The sequence below is a fragment of the Pezoporus wallicus genome, unplaced genomic scaffold (genome assembly GCF_028554395.1).
Source record: "Pezoporus wallicus isolate ANWC-B61680 ecotype Strahan unplaced genomic scaffold, APGP_CSIRO_Pwel_v1 contig_10389, whole genome shotgun sequence".
In the NCBI taxonomy this organism is placed as follows: domain Eukaryota; kingdom Metazoa; phylum Chordata; class Aves; order Psittaciformes; family Psittacidae; genus Pezoporus; species Pezoporus wallicus.
In genome coordinates, this window is record NW_026637666.1 from 202,258 (window position 1) to 220,279 (window position 18,022).

The window sequence follows — 18,022 nt, forward strand, 5'->3', positions numbered from 1 at the left end:
ATCTGTATATGATACTATAATATCAGAAGCAGGAAAGTTAAAGTATCATTAAAAAATAAAGAGAAAAGAAGCCAAACCAACCAAGCAAACAGCAGAAAAAGGTGTCCTTTCTGTTAATTCACAAAGGGCAAAAGCATATATGAGGAAGGTGCTGGTTTGTCACCTAAGAAACATTCCCTGTTACTGCACACAGCAGTCCCCTTTTCCAGTCTCCAATCGCCTCCATCGCTGAGCTGCTGTTTGGAGGGTGGTGGGGTAGGGAGTGGGGGCGAGGGAGCTGGGGTTTTGTTTGTTTCATTGGAGTTTTTTGGAGCCAAACAGTAACCTTAAAGCACGCATTAGTCAAATGTCCTGTGGGCTGGCAGGAAAAAAGCTGGCAGTACATAAAAATGTAGCATTTGAAGTTCCTAAAGGTGCCTAGGTTGCAGAGTATCAGGTATTCACTCCGGGCTACTTGCTTAGTGCTAGAAAACCTTATTCCTTTTGCCACTAGTTTTGTAGAAATGAATACATTTAGGCAAATCAGGAGCAGGGTAAATCTGGAGGAATTACAAAGGGGAGGAGTTCACCTTCCTGGCTATGGCTTTCAGGTCTGTCCAGGACTCCTTACTCCAGTATAAAACTGAGAGCAGAAATATGATCACATACTAAGAAGTCTAATCAATTCTGGTTTCAACACTGAGCCTATTTAAAATAGATAATGGAATTGCTGTTCCTTGTTCTGTTCTCCCTGCACCTTCTCAAGACAGAGGCAGTAGGTAAGTCCTTGTCTGCTCTTTCTAACCCCATGTACCAAGGTTACTCTTATTTATGATTTGTTTCTGAGTATCAGTACACAGCGTACAGACTCTCTAATTCTTCTATATGTCGAAGGAAGATTGTTTCATTTATTTCTCTGCCTTTTATTATTTGTGCTAAAATATCAAGCACAGATTTCTCATGAATGAACGAGTGGGTTTGGGTTTTTTCACCTTTAGAGAGTCTAGTTGCCTTCCTCCTCTAAGAAAAATCAATGAGGTTTGACTTGATCTCTATAGTGAACTACATCTGTACATTTAAAAAATCAAACTTCTATGAACCTCTTAAACCTTCAAGTAGCTTGGTTTAGTTTTCTGCTCATATTGCTTTGCTGTTTATGATAGAAGATGAAAATCTTACGGTTGCCCACTGAGAGAAAAAGAACAACATGTCTTTGCTGCTGCATTAGCTCAGCACATCCATCTATTTTTGCAGCCTGTGCACTATGTACATAAGTGCACTATGCACTTACGATGCCTGGATTAAATAACGGTCTATAATTAGTATTGAAAAATGCAGAGGGTATTTTTATGCTTCTATTTGATCAGCAATGCTATAACATAGACTAAATCCCCTTTCCTATGTAAATATCAGCACACAGCCTCAAAATTAAAGATAAACACTGCAGTTCCTAAAGGTAATGAAGGATCTATTGTTTGCACTAAAATAGACTAGACTGCATTAAGGAAAAAAAAGAGATACAATATTATCAGTGGTATCAGAGGGAAGCACTGCACCAAGAGCCTATTAAAGAGACACAGTTTTAAAGCAGATCAAGATTCAGTTGTCAGACTTAAAGTAACAGCGGTCTGAGGTGCTCAGAAAGCGCCTTAAGGAGCACAGCCTCAGCCCTGGGGAAGCAGGGGTGGGGGGTCCCTTCCATGTTCTATTTCTCTGGTTTCAATTAACTTGCCATACCCATGACACTGTAGCTTGCCTTTTCCAGGTTCCTACCTGATGGTTCAAATACCTCCCCTCTTCTTCAGTCTGTATGCTGTAGGTATTCTCTCCCCAGAGGCTTCCCCCATGGGGGACAGGTAAACAGAAACACAACGAACCTTTGCTTTTCCAAAGTCCACAACTAGTGTTTGCTTGCTATTGATTACTGACTGATTAACACTTTGCTCAGTTTACTGCTCTAGGAAGGGATTTATTACAGGGTCTCGAAAGGCTTATTTAGAAATCCTTTATGGGCTTTATTGGATTAGCGGTGATAATTAATGCCCGAGCAGACGGAAGTGAGATAAGGAATGGATATAACAAGTTTTTGTTGCTTTTTTCCCCCAACCATGATTATTTCCACTTTCTCCCCTGAATGCAGAGGAAACAACACAGTCATTAATACGCATGAAACCGGCTCTCGCCCCAGCCTTCTTATGCAAACCTTTTCCTGAGGCAGAAGTTTCACAGGATACATTATGCTGAGTTAAAGGCTAAGCAGTTTTCAAGAAACCTCAACTTTTGCGAATCAGCCTAACTGATTTTTTGTCATACTTGGACGGGATCCTGTTTGAAAGCAAGCCTTTCGTTTCTATCTTGTCACTTCTCAGAGCTAGCTTGAGCAATATCCCCTTACCAGCTCATCTAACAGACCTCCACCAGGGCTGGTTTTCCAATCTGGGCAGCCTCATAATTCACTGCACTTAAATAGTAAATATAACTGTTTATCTTTCAAATCGCTTTCAGCTTTGATCTGTCTCACTATCACAGCTCCTCTGTGATAAAATTATTACTGATAGTCCTTACAGGGCTTTATAAGGAAGCAAGCTTCATTATCCCCATTCCATAGAAGGGAAACTGAGGCACATTGCTGCAGCCACCTGCCCAGAGATCAAGCAGCAGCAGGAAGAGAAACCATCTAGCTTGAACCCTCGACCAGCATCTCATCCATTGACTTATACGGATCTCAGCATATTCCATTAATAGCTGCACTGATGCACCTCAAATGGCTTGCTTGATTCCTTTAAGAGATCAATGACCCGCTGGTACTGCTATTAGAAGAGAGGCAGAATGTCTGCAATATTCCAAACCTTTTGAGAAAGAGGTTTTCTTAATGGCAGATTCAGTCTAGGGCCATTCAGAGAACAACAGTTGCAGAGGACAGTAATAAATCTCCATCTAGAAGCCTTGTGGTAGGGTGACAGCAAGCTCCAAGTGTTACTGATAAAAACCTTCTTTAAGAGGAACAGGATGAACTCCAGCATGTTTGAACCTTTTTCATAGCCATGATAAGGCATTTTCCCACAGTCCCTGCTCTTCTGCTCCAAGGACTGATGCATGATAGAACATGATTCCTTCGATTTTCTGTATTTTTACTGACATACTTCTAACTTTCACAAACCAAAAATTCACATCCCCGTGCTGACATTGACATTGTCAGCATCAATTCTCAGTCTGATGTTTCCTCAGGGCCATTCAGACACAAGGTATAACTGGTACCTCCTTAAGTAGCGTAAAACAAGATGCTGCAACTTCTTCCACTTCCAGTTCTAATGGCATAGGCTGTACACATAGTTGTATTTCAAATTAATTTTAGGGTTGGCAAAAGTGGGATGCTGGTCTCCTTAGATGCACTCTAGGATGAAAAGTTGCTTTTTCAGTTTAAGAAAGACGAAGAAGAGCTGCAAGGCAAGACCTAGCACATAGAAAGGGCAGTAATCCATAGGTGCTTTAGGAGCTATGGATTGCCTGAATTTCACTCCCTCCACCCACATAATCTGGCACATGATTAAATATAACTGACAACCTATCACTGACATTATCTCACAGCAGTTACCTCAGTTATCTCAGCTTGATCTCAAGTTATGATCTTTGTGCAGGATACTTTGCTTTGGGCTTCCTCCTTTTCCTTCCTTGTAATAATTCAAGCTGCAGAAATAGATTTAGAGGCTTATCTGAGTCTGCCTGCCATCGTCCATACATACCAGTGAATGCCACCCTTGGCAGATCCACTGTATGCAAAAGAAACAAGAGCTCACATTCGTCAGGCTGCTGAGTGTGCACGGAGAGCAAGAGACATCCACTGACACTGCTCTGTGCTCTCCCCTCTCCATATAGCTGTGTAAACTGCACAAGCAGGCTCCAGGTAGCAGAGTTTTCTATCTGCATCATCTGTGCTGAACCTGTAGCAGCACTGAGTACTTAATATCTTTGAAACTCTGAGGTTTTTCTCCTTTCCCATTAAACACTGATCCTGCAATCAAATTTTAGCAAGCAAACTCTGTAAGAGGGCCAGTTACGGTGAGCTGGGGTTTATTCACTGTCTTGCAATTGGAGGGGTTTTAAGCCTGAGAGAAGAATGGACAGAGTGCTTGCCCAGGATATCTAAAGATGAAAGTCCTGTAATCTCAGAGTACACTTACTTCTTCTCCCAGTTTGTGATAACGGCACAAAGTGGTAAGGCATTGTAACAATTTCACTCTCTCTTTGACACTAAAATTCAGCAAAAGACAGCAAAGTGCTTGTGGCAAAGCAGCAGGTGAGACAGGGAGCAGCTCTTCAGCTAGCTCTAACTGCCTGTTTCATTCTGTGGGACAGAACCAAGCCCAGCAGGCAAAGAAACAACATGGTGTATCACTGGAAGACTCCTGAAAGGCAGCTGAAAGACAGTATTAAAGTCATATATGGAATAAGCTTTGAAATGTTTTTAACATCTTACATTTCTGCAGCCTGCCAGGGGTGGCATTCGGATACAGCTGCACAAATGGGTGAATTTGTGTCATACAAGGAATGCCTCAATCCTCTTCACATTAGTCTGTATGTGAAGTTATTGAAGAAAATGTACTGTGCAGACACATCTTGCTGTAATCTCCATTCATCTGCAGATCCTGACTTCCTCTTAGAGAATTACACATACCTGTGTTACAAGCCCACCTCCACCACGTATGAATCCAGTGCAGGGGCATGAGATGTGCCTCCTCCCTGCATGGCTTCTGAACTACTGAAGAGTGCATATAGTGTGCAGAGGTGAATGGCTGATGCCACAGGGGAGATGACCCCTGCTTTGTGTTTCTATGCTGCGCCTAAGGCAGCATACATCGGTGCGATGCCTCAACAAGCATCAAGGTTCTTGAGCAGACCAAGGCTGATGCACCCAAGGATATCACAGCTCCCAAGTTCAAAAATCATTGTTCACTGGTTTGCAGCCTGCTTTGGTGACAAGCAGTGAGGGGGCAATTTTCCACGTACACGGTGGACCCAATCACATTACGAAAGCTCCATCTAAGGATCAGCCTGAGTAGCGTGAGTACACTCCGCTGTCATCAATTTGTATTAACTCACTGTTTAGCTGAGCTCATGCAGAACTGCAATGTGCTGCATCACCTCGTCCTTCTCCAGCTTCCAAGCCAAGGTGCTTTCCTGCTGCAAGGTCCAGCTCTTCAGCTGGGTGCCTGTCTCCATGCGAACAGGCTTTTTTCCCTGTTAATGGCATTGCAGGAGAAGCTTTGTTATGTTGCACGATATATCTAATGGCCTGTTACTAGCTTTTTAGTTGCATTTGCAGCCATAGGATCAGTTGTCATAAACCCAGCACAAAAGAGTACAAAAGGAAAGCCAAAAATAGCGTGAATTACACTTTAAAAATACTTAAAAAGAAGAGAAATATTTTTGAATTTTATTCTTATTAAACAAAGCAAAGCAAAATACTCCACAGAAGCAAATCACCTTAGCCCTGGATACTCAGTTTGTATTAAAAGCCAGCTTCCTGCTTTGATACAGCAAATTTATGAGGACGCATATATATGACAGAGGCTACAACAGTACCACAGGTCACAGCTGAGAACATTTCCCTCACTCTCTGACACAGAGGAAGTAGTTTGCAAATGTTTATAGGGCATACCTAGAATCCTCCGATCTCTGGGTTTTTCCTTCAGTTTATATGTATTACAGAGAGCTCAATTCAGCATGTGATTCATGGCTACACGTGCAGATTATAAACACTGGGCTCTAATCAGGTACGTTTACTTGTAATGCTGCACTCCTGCAATAAAGCTTATTTTCAAGGTCAGCTCCCAATAATACCTTGGAATACATACAGATGTGTGTCATTATTAGAAGTTCCAGGTAAAAGTGACTAGAAGAGACGTGAATGATCACAAACACTTGTTTTGACATGGTTTGAGATACATCAATCCAGAAGCAGACATTTGGAACTGCATTCGCCTATCAAAGTAGTTGATCAGGACTTCCTGAGGATGCATAATACTTAAGAACATATAAATAGACTTTTATGTATATATGTTCATTGTGTTCAGCAAGCTCAATTAGAAAGACAGAGCCCACTTGTTTTGATGTTGCTTTGTCTTTTGTACTAAAGATAGTAAGTTTTACACAGCAAGCTAAAAATAGAGTGAACCCAACACAAACTGAAGCTAAAAATATACCACAAGCAAAAGTAGGTTTTGCCATTTTCATAGAAAAGGCCAGGCTGCAGAGCCAGTGGTTACAGGGGATTTTTGGGGTGGATTGGAAACGGGTGGGCAGTAGAGCTGTAATGAGAGCTATGGCATTCGGGGCAGCCTGGGCTTTCTGAAAAGCAGCAGTGCAGCGGGAGCGCTATCAGCTGTGTGCCTCAGAAAACAATGGATTGTCAGTGAGGACATGGCTGAAAGAGGGTGACAAGAGATCTAAAGGGACAAACAAAGGAGGCAGTCAGGGACAGAGAAGGGGTTGTCAGTAAAACGTAACAGAGTATATTCTTACTGCCTCTACTTCAGGCTATTAGCGGCATAAAGGTCATTCACACTTCAGGAGATTAAATATAGTTAATAAAAACAGCTAACCATCAACATACAAAATCAATATGTTTTGAACCGCTTTATTGGGCAGGACAAAACCTGGTTCAGTAAGTTTTTGTGTGTAAATGGACAAATAAAAAGGGCAATTTTCAGCTAGCCTGAGTACAACCTGTCCAATGGCACCGAGTCGGAGATGAGGGCTTCCAAGCAGCAACTCAGTAGGTCCAAGTAGGGCAGTAAGCGGGGAACAAGTAGGACAAAGAAGATTTAGGAACTTTTATGGAATTCAGGCAATGTAACCATGATCCAAAAAGGCTTAAGGGTCTTTTCCTAGATCACACAATAGCACATCGGCAAATTGCCAACAGCCTGGCTTCCAGCCAGAAGCACTGTCCTCCATCCAGCTGCGTAAGTGAACAGAAGAGGGAGTTCTCAGCTGAAGGAATTCTTTTGCCTCAAGTTCCCGAGCTAGGCTTGATAGCTAAAACAATTGAAAACATTCACAATAAAATGAAAACAAGACGTAATAGCATTGTTTTCCAGCTATTCTGGTGCTAAAAACCAGCTTTGGTCAGGAAACCAGTTGTAAATTTGACAAGGAAGAAACAGAGATAAGTAGGACTGCTTACTTGCCAAGAGAGACTCCCTAAATTTAACTGTCTTGAACCTTGGGAAGGAAGAGGAGGCCTTCAGCCTAGTTCAGCCCTACTCTAAACTAAACCCCAGTAAAGTCAAGGTGCATCACCACTTACATTGTATTATGGGTTCTTGATTTCATAGCCAGATACAGTTGATAATATAGCAATTGTTAAGGCCAGGTATATATATATACACATATATACTGAATTATATTACTTCCAATAGTAACAACAGTGCAAATGTCTCTATTTAATGCCAATTAGGCAAGGAGCTTTTGGAACTCTTGTCTAGTATCTAATACTATGCTGAGCAAGGTATGAATGCTCATGGCTCGATTCACACATACCAGCAAGGAGTAAGCTATGAAACTCTCCAGGGCAGCTCATATCACAGCAGTGGTTTCAGCAACTCAACTACAGACTGAACAAAAAACCTCAAACCACAAACCCCTCCCCTTTCTGCTGCTTTTTTTCCAGGCAATAAAAGAAACAACAGGAAAAAGAATGGGGGAGCTGAGGTTTGATGGGAAGAACAGCCAGGTGAGAGGACTGCAGGGTGGGATCAGAGATGTGCAGGGTCCCCGTAAGAAACGGGTTTCAGAGAAAGAGAGATGAGGAGCTCTGGGGTGGAAACGGTGGAAAGGTGAAGGGCATATCAAGAGGTGGGGCAGAGGATGGATGAAGGAAGAACAGAAATTACAGATTATGAAGGAAATATTTGAACGCTGTAAACATCAAGGAGGGAAAAGAATTGCTTAGGGTGGTTCAGTGATATTTCTAGGAGCGATGGGATGCAGATAAGCAAGTGGAAAATATAAGCTATTCAACAGGAAGCATTTCCTGACAGTGGAGGCTAATAGACTGTGGAGAAGTCTCCTAAGGGAAGTGGTAGGAGCCGCTCAGACAATTAAAACTAGACTAGACAACATACCTTAGGGCATAATCATGCCTAAGACCACAGACAACTGACTGGATGTGACAAGTACCTTTCCTTCGTGCTTCAGAAATAAAGCCATAAAGCCCAGGGGGGGAAAAGGAGCACTGTAAATACAAGCTCTCTATATGCACGGAGGAATCGCACCTGACTCAAACAAATCCAAATCTTTGCAAGTGAAACAGTTTGATTCCTCCTGAGCAGCATCTGCAGAGAAGATCCTGCTCTCTAATGTTATATTACCACCAATCAGAAGAAAAATCCCATCCCCAATGAACATTAAACCATTGTTTGCATTCTGCAATGTTTAATTAGCTCACTTATTAAAATTTAGCCTTTTTCTTATGAACTGCTGAATTTATAACCTGTTCTACTTCACTGATACCATCCCACCTTCTAAACCACAACTGTGGTAAGTGCTTGATAGAAAAACACTTCATTTTTGTTAGTTTGTAGACATTAGGAACTTTGCAGGAAGCTCACGGAGATCAGACATCAATCATTGGGTGCATGCTGCATTTGACAGAAGGGAAGAATACTCCCAGTGCTGGGTGCAAGGCAGCAGCGGCCACCTGAAGGCTGGATTCTTTATCTTTAATTTTTTAAACTCTTTCTCCCCATCGTCTTGCCGTTCAGGCTGAAGCATTTTGAGCGTGGTTATGCTTCAGTCTCCTGAGGCATGAGCCTGCTGAACACCTACCAGCTAGTAAAAAGTCAGCTTTGCTTTGTTTGAGAAGGGCTGGACCCAGACACAGCAATGAAAGGCTCCATAACCCACTTCCATTTCATTCCTCTGGTACAGAGACACCACGTCAGGACCACTAACAATGTGATTTGGTGGTATTTACCTTCCCTCGGTGGTTCCTGTGGTTGTCTTTGATTTTCAGGGTTCTGTGGTCATGGTCCAAGAGCTCCACAACCTTGCACCCAATGAACTCGTTGCACTTACTCCTAACTGTGAATCATATTGACCGGGAAATCTGATTTGCATTACAGTAATGCTTTGATGTCTAAGTCACGATCACACTCCCATTGTGCAAGGCACTGTACAAGCCCAGAACAGCAGACCTTGTTCCAAGAAGTTATAGTAAACAGACCAGAATACCTCCATCGACCTTGATTCCTCACCTGAGGACTTTCGTTCCTGGTTTAACTCACACCCCAGCGACTTTGAGACCAGATCTTTGCTGGTAACTCTCCTCTCATGCTGCATATATGCGACCACCTTCCAATATTTGCATCCAGGTTGCTCCTGCAGAGCAGCACTTTTGTTCCTGAAGGTTCATGCACATATAACTCACAAAGAAAGAGCACTCCCAATCACAGGGTGCTGGTGCAGCTATTGTTAAAGCACACACTGACCACTCGTCTAGAGCAGTTGCCAAAAACATGTCTGTAGTCATTCACCCATGCAAACACTAACACGTATGAAACAGAACCAAGCGCTGTGAAGATTGGCTTACCTGGCATTTGTTAGGCATTTATGGATTAGAACAGTGACTTGGTGACATTCTGTGCTTGGAACTTGTGGTCGTTCCCCAGTGGAGATGAGAAACCGCTCCGCTCCGTGCTGCTGGAGGTCTGGCCTCTGTCTTGTGTACCCAGGCCTGACAAAATGCAACAATCCATTTGAGAAATGGCAGGTCCGAAGGCTGAGTTTTGAGTGTGTTTAGAAGTGAGTCAAAAACTAAATCCTTGTCAAAACCAGTTTTCTGGTCATTACAAAACATTAATGGCCCAACAACGTAGAAATCAGTGCACTTACATCACAAATGTAGCGATGCTCTTTACCTTTCTTCTCAGTAGTGCTAAATGTTTGCTAAACCAGAAAGAGTCAACATTATTCAGAGTTTTCAGCATAAATTTTTGTGAGAGATGAACTGAAACAGTATTATTTTGTATATTTATTTAGAATTAAAATATTAAAAGAGTAAAAATAGAAATTAAATTTAATATTATATTAGATATATTAATTTTATATATTTAATATATTATATTCAGGCTACAAGCTCACCCAAGTGTCCCTCAGATGTTAAAGCTAGTCACATTTGCTATCTACTTATAGCTGCTGAATACTGACCAGATGGATGGTATTGCCGTGCTACTGATATGAAGGCGTTAGAAGCAGTTATGAACCTTCCAGCAGATGTGTTATAAAAGATCACAAATTATGGCAATTAGCAATCAAATGACAGGTCTTCTCCATAATAACCCCTAGAATTGATTAGCCATTGGTTAAAATGTCTATAATTCACAAACCATAGGCCAACAGAATCTGTAGTATTAATCATGATTAAAAGAGGTTTTGAATTGTTATGGATTAAACAGAAAAGAGGACTGCTCCTGTTAAAGTCCGTTTAAACGTTGTAACTGTCATGAACAGCCACTGAAGCATAGATCTAATAGTCCTTACTTTCCTGACCAGATACTTCAGTTAAATCAGCTCTTCCTCTGAATTTCCTTTTCTTCTGACAATGAAGAAGTAAGATTAAGATGTTCTATTGAAGAATTCTGCAGGCATCAGTGTGGGATCACAGCTCAGCTGAATTAAAGATTCTTCATGTCTTTTGGGAAATGAGACCCTGCATTCCCCAAAATTCCTTATTGCACCAAGTCGTTTTTAAAATAGTTTCTGGAACAGTGAGGGAAGTCATCCTGCATACGTGAATTTACAAGTATGCGGAAGGATGGCAAGTGCAGAGCTGATGTAAGGAAATTTATTTAACACTGCATATATTCAGATGTGGAACTTTTGGCTCAAGGAGCTACCAAAGCCAAGGTTTCAAACCCACATTATTCAGAACTGCAACCTAGATAGCGTTCTAACACTTCCTGCTAGTTTTTGGAAGGAATACTAACAGGTATACACTGATGCATTAAAGACAGGAGATCCAGAGAGAGGCCAGAGCTACTCACTGCAGGATTCTGATGCTTTCATCTGGATTATTTGATGCTAAAACCCAGCTAGACTCACCGGATGGTGTGCTTCATACTGCTAAGAAATCTCTAGCAACTGAAGATGTCTTTCCAGCTGGAGCACTCACCTCTTACCAGCCATTGGTTATGTATTTATGAAATGAAACATCTTTCTCTAATAGAATCGGGCAGACAATACCAAGACATTGTCAAAGCTGTGTGCCCGGTCATCACTGTGTCAGCATCACAAGTTACAAATCCATTCCCATCTGCAGCTTTCCATTCATCTGATTTTTAACACCTGATGGTTCTATTTTCTTTGTAGTTGGACACCACTGGTGCTATCAGTCACAGAAGTGCGCACAGCCATCCTGCGAAGGTACTGCTCAACAGTTCATTTTCCCAGTCCCGTTAGTGCTTGGATTCTTCTCTTTTGCAAAGGGCTTCTTGATAGAAATAATGCAAAAATTCACGCAACTCCTCATTTAACGCTGCATGATCATGTTAAATGTAAATGTAAGTGCTATAGAGGGTTCCTAAAGAATGGCATTTTGAAGATAGCGGTGTTTTGGGCTAAATATTAATTTTGTTTCAACCACGGATGATGCTACAAAGTATTTCTATTTTAAAACCCTATGACCTATGAGTATTTTAAATCCACAAAAATAACATGCTAAGAAAGGTGCTGGATTGCATTCCAACATACAAAGACCTTTTCTTCAAAGATGTTCCCAATTTCCCAAGCAAGAACAAATTGACTGTTGGGTGATTTGGGGTTATCAAGGATTTGCTGTCTACAGAAAGAAATTCTTTTCTTCATCCTTACACAGCTCCTCAAGAATGGTATCTAACAGATGCCGTCTGCAAAGGGAACAAACAGTCACCTGTCAATATTGTCACCAAAAATGTCACCTATGACAAAAACCTTAAGCCACTGAATTTTGAAGGGTATGATGTGAAGGGGTCTTCGAAATGGAACATAGAAAACAATGGACATACAGGCAAGTACTGTCAAATATGTTGTTATGGGATTTATTTGTTCCTCTTCTTGGGACCATGCGTTCACCGTGGGCAAGGTTAGATATAACTACTGCTACTTAGAAGCAAGTAAGCCGAATTAAGAGAGCACCCCTGTATTTCAGAAGTTAAACATTCAGAATACCTTCTGATCCAAGGCTTTCTGGGAACTTTGTGGGAATTACCTAGTTTTTGGGGTTCCGGACATGGTCCTTGAGTATCTCAGCAGAAAGCGGCTCTGTGCATGTGCAGAAACAGAATTCAAGATGTTTAGGGAACCTCTAAATCAAACAACCTCTAGGAACAGAGGTGGGTAGGTGTAGGGGTTCAGGACAACGGGTTTGGCAGAGGTTTCTACTGAATGCTATAGGTTTCATTTCTGTGCTTGACCTGTTTGACCCTTGCTTCCACACAAAGGAGAGCTCTGCTGAAGAACACGATCTGGGAAGGCCATTCAACTAGTGGCTCGCAACATGTGTGTCCTGCTAGGTCTTTAATAACGAGCTCAAATCTCCTTAGATTTCACCCCATTTTCTCTGCACTCAGAAGTAATCCAATGGGAGTTTGCTGATCAGCTCCTTGCTGATTCAGTAAACAGTGATTCAGTGAACAGCATATCAGTAAACAGTGAATCAGTGAACAGTGATTTAGAGCTGTTTTACTTCCTCCACTTCTCTTCAGTAAAAGCAATACTAATGATGGCACTTCAACAATATTATACTAAATTGCTTTAACTTTAGAAATAAATCTGTTATCCTTTTTTTTTTTCCTTTTTAACATTATCTATATATAACATCTACCTGTGCCCCATCCTGGAAATGTTTAAGGCCAGGTTGGACGGGCTTGGAGCTACCTAGCCTAGTGGAAGGTGTCCCTGCCCGGGGCAGGGAGTGGGAACTGGATGAGCTTTAAGGTCTCTCTCAACCCAAATCAGTCTGGGATTCTGGGATTCTATGGTTCTATAAGTGTTCTTATGATCTTTGATGGTTTGGGGTTTTTAACTGCTAAATCCCTAAAATGGAAAGCTGCAAATGGCAAATATTTCCTTATTATAAAATAGAAAGGGAAGAAGGCAAAGAGCTGGGTAGGTTTTCAGGGCCAGAGATTCTAGTTTAAAACATCAGTAGTTTGACAGACCATAAGAAAAATACATATCTTGACTTTTCACTAGTGTATGGGTTAGTGGCTTTTCCATTATAGAATGATATTCTAGAATCTCCCCATTACAGTGGCTGTGCATAGAAATCTCTTTCACACAACACTTCGCATTCATAAGGATGGGTCAGATCTCTCGTCTTTTACAGCCATGCAAAAGAATTAGTTTTTCAGTCTGGGCTTTTAAAATTTCTTCCTTTTGAGGGCAACCAATTCCTGTGCTAAAATGAGTACAAAACTGGAATTGCTATTGCTTAAACTACAGCTGCAATTAGAAGCTCTGCGTGAGATTAGACTACCATTATGGTCTGTGATGTGCAGACAGCAAAGGTCAGTGTCTCCAAGGTCTACAATCTAAATAAACAAAGCCCACAAAGATATGTTACTCATCCATTTACAGATAAAAAAGAAAACTGACTCACACAGGCTTCCAGTTCATTTGGAATTCAGAACAGAAATGAAATCTCTGGGGCTTCGATCCAGGTTAAAGCAGTCTTTCCTATGGAAAGAGAAGTACTGTGCTTAATGTAAAAGTCTAAACATTACAAAATACATCACAAATGTCGCAAGCGCACGAAGTGATGGCAATTTATAACTAGAAAATTAGCTCCTAAGAAAATGTGTTTTGCTGTTAACAACAGATCAAGCATTACATCAAATAGATGTAATGACTTAGATGCTTAGGCTGAAGTTGCAACACTACTCTAAAATAGATGAGAGTATCTTTAAACCTTGACTAGAACAAATGTTACAGTGCAGACAATAGAAGATAAGAAGATGCTTAAAAATCAAATAAACCATGGTCAAGATGACTTTTAAGAATACTTTGACATAGGGTGTTCCCCTAGACAATAAAATGAAAGAATATAGGGTCTTCTGAAAGGTCTGAGTAGTTCTTACTCCTGGGGTTATAATGACAGTGAACAAATCCCTACAAATCCCCTCAGTGCAATCAAGCAAAGACAGTCCATTACCCTGGTTTCTTCCAAATGCGATTAGCTGATGATATATGCCAAAGGATATGCCAAAGGATGCTGTAAAATCCTACAAATCCCTTCCCCTGGAACAACCCAAAGAAGCTCTCTGTCCTTTTCCTCCATTTTATAAAGGGAAACAAGTATCATCAAATTTATTGTATTTATTCAAATGAAGTAATGGGTAGCTCAGCTCTCCAGCAAGTAAGGCTCTACACGGGTCATTCAAGTCCACAGGGCTAATCCTAGGTAGAAGTGGGAACAGAAGCTCCAAGTCCTATGCTATAAAGGGATGCCCAAATGCTGTTGCATGTTACTGGGAAGTGGACTATGATATTTCTCCTTTTCATCTCAAATTAATCTCAGCCAGCCTTTTGTCAGTGCTCAGCTTCTGGTGCACTCAGGACTTCAGGAGACGTTTGAATCTCAAGATCATACATCCCTCTACTCTCCTGTACTATTAATGTATGATCTCTTTGGGTTTTTTTTAACAACTTATTTGTTTTCCCCAGTTAAAGTAACATTAAGCACATCCCCTAAAATTGGAGGTGGAGGTCTGGGAAGAAAATACAAGGCGATAGAATTTCATTTGCACTGGGGAGCCCCCAGTGTGCAGCGATACCTTCCTGGGTCAGAGCACAGCATAGATGGAGAAAAACAAGCCATGGAGGTAGGTGAGACTGGTTTTGGATTGTTGCTTTTACTCAAGAACTTTGGCTATGTAAGATACTGGTGCACAAAAACCATTGGCTAGCTCTCCTATGAAACCCCAACAGTAGAAATAAAGAACTGAGGACACCTTGTTTGCTAAACAAGTGACAACATCAGGACTCACGCTACTTTTGCATAGCAAAGGCACAGGACACATGATAAATCTGGAGTTATATTGCCTTTTGGGAGGAGAAACATTTCAAAGTCTATACAGTCTGATTACACTCTCAGGCTGCTTATCCAGATTATATATTAATTTCTGGGACTGCAGCCATGAGTTGACCTGTGCAACCAAAAAAATATATTCTCTTCGAGGCAAGACAAAGTGCCAGTGCTGATACACATGGATTAGTGGAAGAAAATGACCCCCTTTCAAACCACGATGTAAAAATCCATGAAGCCATTGTTGATGAATGCTGGCTTCAAATTACATTTACTGCTAGCTCCTGCCTCAGGCCAAGGACTTTGAGCCTGTGACCAGCCAAGCAGCTTGGGCCCTGCTGCAGCACAGGTGCAAAGAAGCAGCCAGGCTGCCTTTCCACCACTGAACTGTAGAGGAAAATGAACAATAAATGGCCTTTACTGTTGGGTTACAGCTTCATATTGTCCACATACGAGAAGATGTTGCGGATGTAACAGAAGCGAAGAAAACCGAGGATGGTGTGGCTGTGCTGGCCTTCTTTGTAAAGGTATGTCGCCAGTTTTGTAATTGCCCATCTCAAATACACCAGCGATTTGGCTGAGTCATCAATTGTGTTAACGTTATGGTAATCCAAAACCTTGGTCTCTCTATCTTCTGCAGGCATTTAGGACAAGCACTTAATTCCTTTACCCTTTTCTGCATTCATCTTGCTGTTATCTTTCAGCTTCATGGTTCTTTTCTGTCTTATTCACAATTCAAAGCAACCAGTTGTTGAGAAATGCGTGATTTGGAATCAACATATTTCCATTTCAGGTTGAAGAAGAAAATAAAAACTATGAAACTCTAGTAAATGAATTAGAGAATATTAAATACAAAGGTAAGACACTTCTGTTTGTTGGTCAAAACACAACAGGTATTTATTTTGAGCAGTTCATGGTCCAATCCTGTCATACCTACAGTAGATATTGCTACTTGAAAGTCACAGCCAAAAGATAGAAGTTTGTCAAGCACTCAGAGCATCACAGATGGAGAAAATCTCTTTCTCCATGTTTGCAGTGAAGAACCACCCCCCCTCCCCGCACTGGGCCAGAATGAGTCCTCCTGCTTCTGCAGAAGGAAACAAAGTGAGAAGCGAATCACGCAGAGTGCTGACAGAGCTGTGTGTGAGATGTGCTCCTGCAGCGGGCACTCGGGGATTTCAGCTCGGTGCGGCTGCCCCTGGTCTCGTGGGGAGCACGTGTGGGGATGGGGCTTTACGCAGCCGTAAGTGCCAGCCACAGGTGAAGACAAAGATGAACAACAGCCGGAGCTGTGCTTGTTACAAGAGACATTTCCATGTGGTTTGTCTAGGGCAAACGGCACAGATGGACCCTTTGCCACTGAGCTCTCTTCTCCCACCTGAGAAAGACCTTGGCAGGTACTATCGGTATGAGGGCTCCCTCACCACTCCTGACTGCTATGAGGGTGTCATCTGGACCATATTTGAGAAGCCAGTTGAGCTCAGTGTTTCTCAGGTAAGGCACAGAAGGGTAGCCTGGAAGATCTGCTGATGGTTGGTTGCCCTTTGGCTGCCTGCTCAGTCACACAATTTAACCCAGACTTGTTAGCTGCTCCACTGCTTTCTTCCTATGACACACACACACGTGCTTGACATTAGCCAAAACGTAGTCCCTCGTGACAGCTTTTTGACCCTATTAAATCATCCCTCAAAAAATGGCAGGAAAGGGGAAGGAAGGGGAAATGACGATGTGAAAAGAAAGCCAAAGAAATCCCACAGGTAAACACCTAGCCGAGTGCTTCAGCAGCAGCACTTCCACTGCTGTCATCTGCTCACTCCCAAGTCCCACTTCTTTTCTCCTAGTGGGGTAAATATCAGAACAGAATACTTCAAAATGCAAACTTTGAGTCTATCAGCATCAGCTTTAATCAATCCGTGTTTGTCCTAGAGGTTGGAACAGGAGACTGAATCGTGACTGTCTCAAAAATACAGTACAGGATTAAGAAATTCGGATGTCCTGGAGTGGACTCGCAGCAGTACTACAGCCAGCACAGCCTGGCCAACAGCCAGCAGCTGTGGTTTAGTTCCTACCTGCAGTGTGCTCATAGTCACTTCAGTCACATAGCAATGCTCAGCCACACACAGCCAGAAGAGCACAGTGCACAAGAGTGAGCACCTGCTCGCTCTGGGCCAGCACCATGATGCAACAGGCAGAAATTTGAGGCAAAGAAAGAAACCCTAATTCTCTTGGTGTCACTGGGATATGACAGACAAGGACAGGACTATGTGCGTCACGAGGACTGGTGTAACCAGCTCCTTGAGCTGGACAAAGCATTTGGCTCACACAGAAAGGAAGTGCCCGTGATTTCCAAGGTTAAAAGAAGTCAAGTGTTGGTGACGTCTGGCAGTAGCCTCCATCACCTTGTTTCCTGCAAGGTTCATGCATCCATACAGTTCAAAACCAGACTAAGGCACTATAGATTTATAGCGTTCTATGGAAAGAGGATTTAACAATCTTTTTCTTTGATGCCTGCAGATTTCTCAGTTCTCAACACTCCACTTTGATGGGAGGAACTCAACTTACATGACTGAAAACTTCCGGCCTGTTCAGCTCCTGAACGAGCGCAAGGTGTACTGGTCCAGTGCCAGCATGCTCCTGCCTGCTGCTAAGGTTTTAATGTTGGTCCTGATGCTTACGTACATCCTGAGTTCTCTTTCCCAATGAACACTTCTTACCTCATTTTTGGAGTTGTGTTTTTTTGTTGTTACTGTTGTTGTTGGTTCTTTGCATCAAGTAGCCTGTCAACTCATGAATCATATCTCAATACAGAATTTAACCTTGTCTTCCTCCAGACACTAACCAAGGACTTCTGCTGCTGCTCTTACACACAGTGAAACCCATTGCACTAAATCACAAGAATTCAAAGGAACTGTAAGATAAAGCTATGAAGATTCAAATTTAAAACAAAGAAAGATTTAAAGAAAACATTAGGATGGATTA

At 42.0% G+C, this 18,022-nt stretch overlaps 1 protein-coding gene across 1 annotated transcript; it reads left to right on the forward strand.

Annotated features, from left to right (window-relative positions):
* The first annotated feature begins 347 nt into the window (after window positions 1–347).
* On the forward strand, window positions 348–17,763 carry CA4 (carbonic anhydrase 4). Its single transcript, XM_057407112.1, has 8 exons — window positions 348–758; window positions 11,350–11,403; window positions 11,855–12,025; window positions 14,683–14,840; window positions 15,478–15,570; window positions 15,837–15,900; window positions 16,374–16,537; window positions 17,558–17,763. The coding sequence occupies exons 1-8, from the start codon at window positions 701–703 to the stop codon at window positions 17,744–17,746; spliced, it is 951 nt and encodes a 316-aa protein (XP_057263095.1). The 5' UTR covers window positions 348–700; the 3' UTR covers window positions 17,747–17,763.
* The last annotated feature ends 259 nt before the right edge of the window (window positions 17,764–18,022 follow it).